The following is an 11,017-nucleotide window of genomic DNA, read 5'->3' as shown; positions in this document are numbered from 1 at the left end:
TTTGTTTTTGCAGTCGTTGGGCCAGCCACTATCTCAGTTTATACTGTCACTATCACCACAGTGGTTTTAGTGGAATCGTTGTCCTGTGATATTTATTGTTGCCAAAAAAGAAAAGACGCTAAAGCGCTCTGTAAATAGGTGTCGACACGCGCATGCTGTCACTTGCCACGCACAACAGCGGCGGAATTTGTAACTGACGAGCGTTGGATAAACAATGGATTTTATTTAGCATTGCCGACGGAAATAGAACTGAATCGTAATCTAGACGGCGGTGGCAGCAGCAAAGTTCGAAGCTGGTGTGCGGGTTGTATTGAAAACAATGAAATCGATTGTAATCGAGTGTTGAAAGTGAAGTCCACCGCGCTCGCGTCTGCGGCTATGTCAGGAGTTTTAAGGCAATGTACAAGTTCATGTCCCGAGTTCATGTTCAGCTCCGTGAATTAATGTCACCGCAACCTTGTGTAGCCCCACTTATTATTGCCAGGGAAACAGACGGACTGAAGATTTCCTAGTTTGTGTCTTTCCTCAATTTATATATACGATAAAACAACTTGTTGATTATTATGTGTGTGTGTGTGTGTGTGTGTGTGTGTGTGTGTGTGTGTGTGTGTGTGTGTGTGTGTGTCTTTCCTGAATTTATCTGTACAAGAATACAATTTGTTGATTATTATGTATGTGTGTGTGTGTGTGTGTGTGTGTGTGTGTGTGTGTGTGTGTGTGTCCTCAGGAACAACAGTGACCCGTCTAAGAAGAAGCAGCACGTGTGCCACATGGAGGGCTGTGGGAAGGTGTACGGCAAGACGTCGCACCTGCGCGCTCACCTGCGCTGGCACACGGGCGAGCGGCCGTTCGTCTGCAACTGGATCTTCTGCGGCAAGCGCTTCACCCGCAGCGACGAGCTGCAGCGACATCGACGCACACACACAGGTAACACACACACACACACACACACACACAGATAACAAAAGCACAAATCACACACACACACACAGATAATAAACACACACACACACACACAGATAACAAAAACACAAAGCGTACACACACACACACACATCAGGCAGGGACTCTGATATAAGCGACAACGAGACCTCTATAGCGAAGTTAATTTGAACACACCAATTTAATCATTTGGAACAGCAGAAGAACTATGTATCATTCTATGTCAAACTATTCAGACACGCGGCAATATTGAGATTTGGATTTCGTCTGGCAGCTCGGGCTGGAAACCTGTACATCTATCTCCCCTGCTTCCTGTCCACAACCTTTGGGTCCAATCACAAACTAGCTTATCCAAAAGACGCACCAGATCGTTGGTCTGATTGGTTGAAGGACTATCCAAGCGTATGGAGTGATTTCAACGATACCCATTGATCACGCCTTTCGTGCAATAGAAACAAAGTGATGACTCCCCATACTAATGTTCAATCTTAATCGATTGAGCTTAGTATGGTGATAGCCAGACTAGTGGAACACCATAGTTCATAACCGTTTCCCTCAGACAAGAATAATGCCAGGCCAATCATCGAAGAGAGAGGAAGACAAAAACTAAACTTATTGTGATAAAAAAATAAAAAAAAACAATAGCAGCCTGCAAACGTGCAGTTGGAAAAATGCAGAAATGTATATACAGCAAATTAGACTCACATACATTGTTTCCTGACTGTTGATGCTGTTTGTTGTCAGTTTGTGAAGTTCAGGCAAAGTAGGAAGTAACGTTACTAATCTCTGATCAATGTGATTGTTTAGGCTGCACCAATGATTTCAAAGTTAGTGTCCGTCACAATGACGTTTCCAGCCCGTCAAGTGTTGGAAACGTTTCCCAACGAGAGTCTCCAGACTCCATTTACTTTGTGAGTTTAGGGTTTTTCTAAGCTTGCTCAACAATTGCAATTGGTCAGCTTTAACCCAATATCTTATTCATTAACTCAGGACACACGGGCACACACAAACAGCTTCTCCATTCAGTTACATGGTTATCCCACTGATACGTCCCTGTTGATGTGGCAGATCACATATAAATATGCAAGCGAATGTAGGTGTCCATAGTATTGTACATTTACGAACGGAATGAGTAAAACACAATGGACAATAGAATAAATGGGCAGAGTCACTCCATAGGCCTTGAGTGGAGAGAAGTGAAGTTTTGGCCTCTTAGCCAACTCATCAAATGCATCATTAACAGCAACAAAAGTGCTCCCTTCGCGTTTTTGATCCAGTAGAGACCAGTGTGTTTGCTCAGAAATAATTTGGAAAATATGCACAACGTACGAGTCATGGCCTCAGAAAGCACACCACCTACAGGTGGGTCTGAACTGTCTCCTATCCCCTTGGTACACACCACTACATGGATGTAACACACACACACACACACACACACACACTTGCATTGCTAGTATTTGCATGGCTAATAAACTAATGTTCACTTACCTAATGCACACAGTCAGATATCAACACTGGTGGGTACTTGGTCAGAATGCTAAGGATCGTCTCTCAGTTACATCATGGCTAGAATGATAATAATCCATCTCAGCTCCGTCATGCAGTGAATACCTGCAGGTGTAATAACATTCTCTCCCTCTTTTGAACACACAAACATACACACACATGCACCCTCCCACTCAAACACACACACACACACACACACACACACACACACACACACACACACACACTGACCCACCCTCTTTTGAAGCACACATTTGCATTGTTATAAACAATGAAGATAATTATAGTCGTACCCACTGACATTCACATGCCGATAATGCTGGTGAACCCCTTTGTCTCTCACCAAGCAACCCAGCACCTCTGAATCTCATGTAGTCATAGTTCACTGGCTTCAAGTCACCGGGAAACTCACTCACAGAAATGCTCCATTTTTAACAGTATCATTTCAGTTGTTTCATTTGCTAATGTTGATTGCCTTGGACAATGTTGTTGACATATCTCTGTGAAAAAGAATGGATAAAATGTGAATGTGACAAGACAAGACAAGACACTTCGACTGAGAACACTACCTACCCGTGATAATGTAGGACTATGATTATAGGCCTCATTCTTGTTTGGCGTAAAGCCCTTCATACAGTAGTAGTTTTAGGATGGCACAATAATTGGAAAACACTTTGTTAAATGTGTTAATATGAAGTGCTAATCAATTTTCACTTGAATAACCTTATAAAAGATTGATTTCTGTCATTTGTAATCATGCAGTTATGCAGTTATGTCTTATAAAGGTCAGTCCTGTATGGAAGTCCCCATCCCCACTTCATGTAAAGCCACAGGCTCTTCCTTCTAGTAGAGAAGCCGCAGCTCTGACTGAACAAAGGATTCACATTCATTTAAAAACAGACGTGGTCCTACAAAGGTTACATTTATGCTCTCTTGGTCTCCATCTTTTGGCCCAAGTATGGTCTGTTTTAGATAAGTAAGATTAGTAATCACAGTGTTAAATGTATAACTAGAAAAGCACTCCGAGAGCGCAGACCTCAGCCAAGCAAAAACATAACCGCCTTCTGGATCCAGATGGTAATACGGGTCACTCCCACAAATTTAATCGTGTCTTCCTAGGGTCATTTCAGACCTTCCCTGAAAATTTCATCGAAATCCATCCATAACTTTTTGAGTTATCTTGCGAACAAACAAACAAACAAACAAACAGACAGATAAACAAACAGACAAACAAACATGTAAATGCACAATTCCAATCCATGGATCACTTAGTCTGACCAACTTTTTGGAATTGTTCACTGTTAAATTAATCATTGTGTTGTGTTTATTTATACGTCCGGTCGCCATAACCACTAGAGGGGCCAATCTCTGGAGCAATTTAAGTGCCTTGCTCAAGGACAGTGTTTATAGTGCTCCATACCCAATGGCTGCAGGCTGTTGTGGTTGAGGTTACTGATTTTGGGTGTTGCGTTACTGTTGGCTTTTAGGTGAGAAGAGGTTTGAGTGTCCGGAATGTTCCAAGCGGTTCATGAGAAGCGACCACCTTTCCAAGCACATCAAGACCCACCAGAACAAGAAGGGGGGCGCGGCCTTGGCCATCATCACCACGGAGGACATGGAGGACACGGGCGACGACGAGGTCCTCGGCTCGCCCAGGATGGTTACCGTGGCGTCGCTCTCCCAGGACTCCAACCCCGCCACGCCCACGACCTCCAACAACATGGAGGAGGAGTTTGAGTAGCCCACACCTTGTTTTAGTTTTGGTTTTTATTTTGATTATTTTTCTTCACTTGGCACCAACACTTTTGGCGCCGTGTGGAAAACGAACAGACAGAGAAGTGCACCTGACTTTTTTTTTAATTTCTTCTTTGTTGTTTTAATCTTTTTTATTTTTATTATTATTTTGGTTTGCATTCTTCTAAGAGTCTAAAACTAATGAATATAATGACAAAAAAAGATAGTCTAAAGTTAAAAAGTAAATATGGCTTTTAAATGTAAAATAAGCTAGCCAGGTGAAGGTGAAGGTTTATTACTGAATCAGAGCAGTAGCACAATGTGGGGAGAAGGTCTGTGGCTTTCTCGTACCAATCACCACCACAGAGAACCTTGGGATTAAAAGAGAATCTATTTCTATGCACAAAAATATGTACTTCAGTTATTCGCAGGTATGAATTATCTATAAAATGGGGAGGGCTAGGTGGGTCGGCTGAGATCCCAGGTAGAGAGAGACGCCAGTAGGCCAGGCCAGGGCCAAGTTTCTTATTTATTTTATTTTATTTTATTTTTATTTTTTGGGGGGAGGGGGGACAGGTACACAGCATGAACACTTTGATGGTCCCAAACACAATTACTTTACGCAGTAATGACTGACTAAAGACTTCAAATCAAAGACGGAAAACCAGATGTTTTGATCTATTTGATGTCGGGTCTCCTCTCCTCGGGTCCATTCTGTGTTAGTGGTCATGTTTGGCCCGAACGCATTTGGCCCATGACTGTAGTCATGTAGAAAGCTAGGCCTGGACATCTTCAAGGCATCTGAGTGAATTTGCCAATGGTTAAAACCTCAAACAGATGCCGAAGCCTTCAGAAAACCATGCCTTTCAAAGATTATATTTGGATTTCCAAGTTCTCAATGGAGGACAGTTTTTGAAGTACTTGTTTTAAGGGGAAGCGGAACAGAGAGAATAAGAAGGAAGACGGTCCGAGAGTAATTAAAAGCACATGTTAAATTAAATTTATAAAACAAAGCATTCCTATTGATAAAATTGTTACTGTCACGGTTTCTAGAAAAGATATTGTTGTGGGGGGTAAATAGAGAACACAATCTAGCTTTCTATGGCTTGCTAAGTTTAGGTGAAAGCAATACTTTAAAGACAATCTTAGTGAAACCATGTTTACATTAATTAAGGGTTGGGAGCAAATGTAGGTTTCTTTGATACAAGGAGTTTTGAAAAAAAAAAAAAAAAAACGAGAAAAGGAAAAAAAAAACCCAACAAGCAGAAAGGTCTCACAAAGTCATACGAACTGTACTACAATGCCTTAACACAAACTTGCAGTACTGCTCCACCACGGCCCAGAGTCTGTCCGGGTGAGGGCCCGGGGGACTGGGGGCCTTAAAATTGTGAATCGTTTATTAGAGAAACTCGTGAACTCATTTGGTGAGCCAGCGCTCTTTCTTTCTTTTTTCCTTTCTTTTCTTTTTCTAAAGAAAAATAATAGAAAAAAAATGTTGCTTCCTTCCCCTGATTCGTCAGGTTGCGAATCCTTCTCTAAGGACAAAAAAAAAGTACGTAAATAAATAAATAGTTTGTCGCTCCCTGCCAACCCCACCCACGCCACGTCCTACTGTACCTACACACAGCCTAGAGGCAAACTCAGAAGGTCCCGTTTCTCTATGGAGAACATCCTGAGAGTGGGAGATGCACCCCCACATCCCCGTCTCACCTAAAATACCGCAAACGCACACACACACACACACACACACACACACACACACACACACACACACACACACACACACACACACACACACACACACACACACACACACACACATATACACACGTGTGCGCGCACACACATACTGTATGCATTTGCACACACACACACACACACACACACACGCACACATACACACACACACACGCACACATACACATACACACACACACACACACACACACACACACACACACACACAGTCAGAAACACACACACACACACACACACACACATACACACACAGTCAGGACCATACACACACACAGTCAGAAACACACACACACACACACACACCCATCCCTATAATCATTGTGCCTCCCAGTCTCTTCCCCCTCCATCTTGTGGTTCTGCATCCCACCTGTCCCAGCCTCCTGGTGGGGAGCGCTCCACCTGAATCATTACGGTGTTCTGAAACATGTCTGGTGGTTCTGAGCGTTCCACCTGATCATTACGGTGTTCTGAATCATGTCTGGTGGTGGGGAGCGTTCCACCTGAATCATTACGGTGTTCTGGAACGTGTCTGGTGGGGAGGGTTCCACCTGAATCATTACGATGTTCTGAAACGTGTCTGGTGGGGAGGGTTCCACCTGAATCATTACGATGTTATGAAACGTGTCTGGTGGGGAGGGTTCTGAGCGTTCAACCTGAATCATTACGATGTTCTGAAACGTGTCTGGTGGTGTTTCCTAACTGTGTCCGTTTCGTGAGTAAAGTCTCTTTTTATTTAATTTAATTTATTGAAAAAAGTATTACCCAGAATGCCCCACCCCCCCCAAAAAAATGCCTCAATCCCCACCCATCCCCCTCCCGCCCCACAACTCACATCCTTTTCATACAGCACAGGCAACTGTAGATGAGAAACTGTGTATCGCTAATTTATTATTTATCCGTATTTTTAATATTTGCCTTTGCAGAAATTGCTGATGTGTGTTGTGCGCTGTCGAGTCAGAGATTATGTGCAGCATGTTTTTGTTTTCTGCTAATAGTAATGAATTATTATTTCTAAATGTGGTCCTTTTATAAATATAACCATTACTTTTTAATTTAAATGATCTTTTTTTCTCACATCATATCGTGTTTCAAAAGAAAAAGAGTTGGAAAAAAAATACCAAGCAAAAAAAAAGTTTCAAATGAAGTGGTTGATACCAAACAATTTAGATGTTTTTGGTAATATTTTGTGTGACAACTGATTTCTTTAATATTTTCTAGTGACATCTCATTTGTAAATCTTTTTCTAAGATGTTTCTTTGTCTCCATGACATTTGATAATGAGTTTTTTTTGCCAGGTTAGCCTCAAAGGCTGCAGTTTATTGATATTTTTAAAATATGACTTTGTACAAATGTGTTATGTGAATGGGGGAAGAGAGAAAAAACAGAAAAGGAAAAACTTGCCTGCATAACACTTGAAAATAAAGTGAATAAAATCTGTCTTAAATATACTTTCTTTTTGTTCGACTCCTATGTCAGTGCAGTGAGTGATTTTCAGATACATTTTTGCCGAAAGTCAGAAGATTGTCCCGCCTTACGCGACACAATGTTTTGGTCGGTTGGATTCCACACTGGCCTGACCCAGGCACTAATCTTGAGCTGATAGGCTGGACCGATAGAGATAAGACTGACGCTGTGGACAACAACATACCTTGACCTCTCGGCTGCGGCTCTAACCACTGCTCTGTGTGAATGACTTAACACTGCCCTCCCCTGGCTGGGTGTTGAACTGCAAAAGACGAGAGCTGGTGCATCGGTGACAGTTAGCTCCTTCCTCGGTCCTGCGACTCGTTCCCACTGATCTATAAAGAACACTGGATAGACTATCCCGTTGTTGCCGCCCCATCATTCTTTATCTAGATCAGTGGGAACGAGGACCGAGGAAGTAAGGAAGGGAGGATAGATAAAAAGACGAATGGAAAAAGCCCTATGAAACCCGTCAAGAACAGAGTAGAACATTCCAAGGGCCCAGCCAGATTTCCGTCGCATTAGTGCCACTGCGGCCTGTGCCTGCCTTGCATCAGGCCGCTTTGATGAGTTGGCCCATCTGGAGAGGGAAGAGGAGGAGGAAGAGTGCGCCTGCCGCCCCTCTGCAGTGTCAGGAGTCGTCCCCGAGATCACTCATCATCACCGGTAGCACGACATAAATAATAGACCTTTATCACGGCAGCCATTTTGACACGAAATAGTAGGGCAAGCACAGACAGGTGTTGCTAATTATGTTAATGAAGCCTCTTCAGTGGAAAACAGTGACTGCTGTGGAAAAGTTCCATACAGAGTGAAGCTGAGAGTACAGCTGGAGGACTACTAGACAGTTTTTGTGAACAGTTCAAGCCTTGGTCAGAGCGGTAGATACAACAGAGTGGCGACACTCCCATAGACCTCCTTAGGAAAAAATGGCTGCACTTTTTCCAGGCTACATCTGCGTTATGGGAGTTTTGGAACTATTAACAGCCAATATCCTGGTCAGTAGTCAATGTGTTAATTGATTACACCCTCCAGCATCCAGAACTACATCCCACCCTCCTACAATTCAGCCATTTAGCGCTGGTTCTTTGGAACTTTTGATCTTGTGGCGGCGAGATCAAAGCATGTCGCATCTCTCTCTTTCTATGGCTCTGGCCTGGCTATCACCAGACCAAGCTCAGTCTTTTAAGATTGAACATCAGTCTGGGGAGTCTGCTCTGTATTTTCTACTGCACAAGAGGCATGAACAACGGGCATAGTTCGAATGACTGTACACAATTGGATCGCTCTTCAACCAACAGTCAGTTTGTGATTGGTCCCTGCAGATTTATAATGGAAGTAGGATAGAAAACTGGGGGTTTCCAGACTGAGCTGCAGGGCGAAATCAAATCGCTGGCATATCGACCTGGATTTACCCAGTCTTAGTTTATTGCACATCATCATATGAATGGTTAGGCTCAACAGGGTGGACGCTGACGTCAAGTTCTGATATGTGGGCCTGGTGCTGAGAATGGTGAGAGTGGAGTATGTGTGAGTGTGTGTGTGTGTGTGTGCTGAGGTCCCTGACTTCACGAATCACTCCTAGCATAACATGAATATGAACTGAAAACACCTACACTATCAAGTGGACAGTTAGGCAAATCAGAGAGTAGGCTACACTAGCATCTTGAGCTGGTGAATTTTGGGGAGGTAGCTGTCCCATCTCAGGGTGGTGGTCCTGCAATGTCTTGGGATAGTCTGTGTGATGTGACCACAGCTAAGGTGAGCACTGAGGTAACAGCACTTACCTGTAGGCAGGCTACACCAGGTACGTAACTGAAGCGTTACATTCGTGGAGCGTAAAAATCGTTTTGGAAGATTGGTCTAATTTTTTCCCAAAAAAATATGCGATGCCATCACGCCTGGTATAGCCCTTTCCATTGATTATAATGGAAGCTAGTTGTTGGAGCACATGCTACATGAACGGTTGTGTGGTGTAACCTGCCTGCTAGGATCCCATAGTCTCTTAAAGGGACACTTCTAAAGGGAAATACGGATTTCAATGTTGGACTTCCTGCTTTCAATGATGTAAAAATCATCATTTTACATCATTGAAAGCAGGAAGTCCTATTCATGGGTTTCATTGAAATCCGTATTTCTCCCATCTCAAGGCAAACATGAGGGAATGATGCACGACCATTCAAAAACATGACTGGTTGTCTAAAGATACAAAGCTTTATGCTAATCGGTGAAGTGTCCCTTTAAGGGCCCAGGGCAAAAGGAACTGTAGCCTAAGTCACTATGTCTTTCATCATGTATGACACTAATATGAGTGAGTGTAGTTACACAGCAAACTACAGGGAGGCTTTTGCAGACTGTCCTTTTACCTTAAGCTGTGATTTACGACTAGCTTTTCCAAAAGACTTTGAGCTTTTCAGTATTTGGTGTGAACTACTGAAAACCTTCAAACTAATCTTCCTTCTGTACGGGAGTATTGCGTGGATGCCGTAATTCTTGGGCAATTAGAATATTCACCCCCCGCACTCACACTCGTCAACCATGATGATATAATTTCCTATTTTTTCCCCCCCTAGTCTTTCTCTCTCGCTTTTTTCAATGGAAGTTGCTAATTGGTATGTTGTGTGTGAGCGAAGGAGGGGAGGATGCTGGTGGAAGGGGGTGGGTGGGTTGTTTTTCTCTCCGGAGTGATTGACAGGCCTGGAGCCATGGCAAGACGCAGGGGGAGACGACTACCCAGGTAAACATCTGCTGTTTGCCGACGCTGCCATCCCCACCCCACCCATCCCCATCCCCACCCCACCCTTGCAACCATAACCAGCACTGCTCCACCACCACTGGTTCCACACCCCCCAGCCACTGCACTGGGGAGACAGCAGCTGTTCTGGCTGCCACTCGGGCGCCAGACTCCTCTTCAAAGCTGGGACTCCGCTCCTCTGACAAGGCTCACTCATTTTCACGTGTGTGTATGTGTGTGTGTGTGTGTGTGTGAGAGAGAGAGAGAGAGAGAGACATTGAGAGTTTATGTGTCGGGGTTGGAGGTGTTTGTATGTGGGAAGTTTATGGAATGGTATAATGGTGATTCTGGAGGTAGCTGGTTGGTTATGATATTAACCATCCACCAAATGAAATCCATCTGTCTGGAATGGGATGATGTTGCCTCATCATACCAGAACTGCATGGGCTCTTCCCATGCATCTTTTCATCTATCCTCCCTTCCTTCCTTCCTTCCATCCTCCCTCGGTCTTCCGGCTCATTCCCACTGATCTAGATAAAGAATGATGGGGCGGCAACAATGGGATAGTCTATCAAGTGTTCTTTATAGATCAGTGGGAATGAGCCAGAGGATTGAGGAGAGAGGTTGAGAAGGGGCCTATTTTGAATCTTTCACCAAGTCCAAGCAAAGTGAGGAGATCTACCTCAAACAACTTTCCTCCTTGAGGTATCAGAGAGCTTGCTCTGCCAGACAGAGAATGGTAGGCCTACTAGAGTATTGATCCAACCCAGTCTCACGGAGAAGAGTATGGGGTCCTCCTGATATGTCCCCATGTTATCCATGGAACCACTCTCACTGCTGAGAGTGAGTGAAGATAATATTCTCCTCAGCACTCAGCAG

General features: G+C 43.8%; 1 protein-coding gene across 2 annotated transcripts in view; it reads left to right on the top strand.

Moving 5' to 3' along the window:
• Positions 1-7,388, top strand: part of sp4 (sp4 transcription factor) — a 15,308-nt gene extending 7,920 nt beyond the window's left edge. For both annotated transcript variants that reach the window (XM_062529628.1, XM_062529629.1), the window contains exons 5-6: positions 728-927; positions 3,936-7,388. In XM_062529628.1, the coding sequence (XP_062385612.1) occupies positions 728-927; positions 3,936-4,189 (454 nt within the window). In that variant the 3' untranslated portion in view covers positions 4,190-7,388. The remainder of the gene's footprint in view (positions 1-727; positions 928-3,935) is intronic.
• Positions 7,389-11,017: the final 3,629 nt, after the last annotated feature.

The sequence above is a fragment of the Sardina pilchardus genome, chromosome 24 (assembly GCF_963854185.1).
Source record: "Sardina pilchardus chromosome 24, fSarPil1.1, whole genome shotgun sequence".
In the NCBI taxonomy this organism is placed as follows: domain Eukaryota; kingdom Metazoa; phylum Chordata; class Actinopteri; order Clupeiformes; family Clupeidae; genus Sardina; species Sardina pilchardus.
This window is presented reverse-complemented; position numbering and strand designations above follow the sequence as displayed.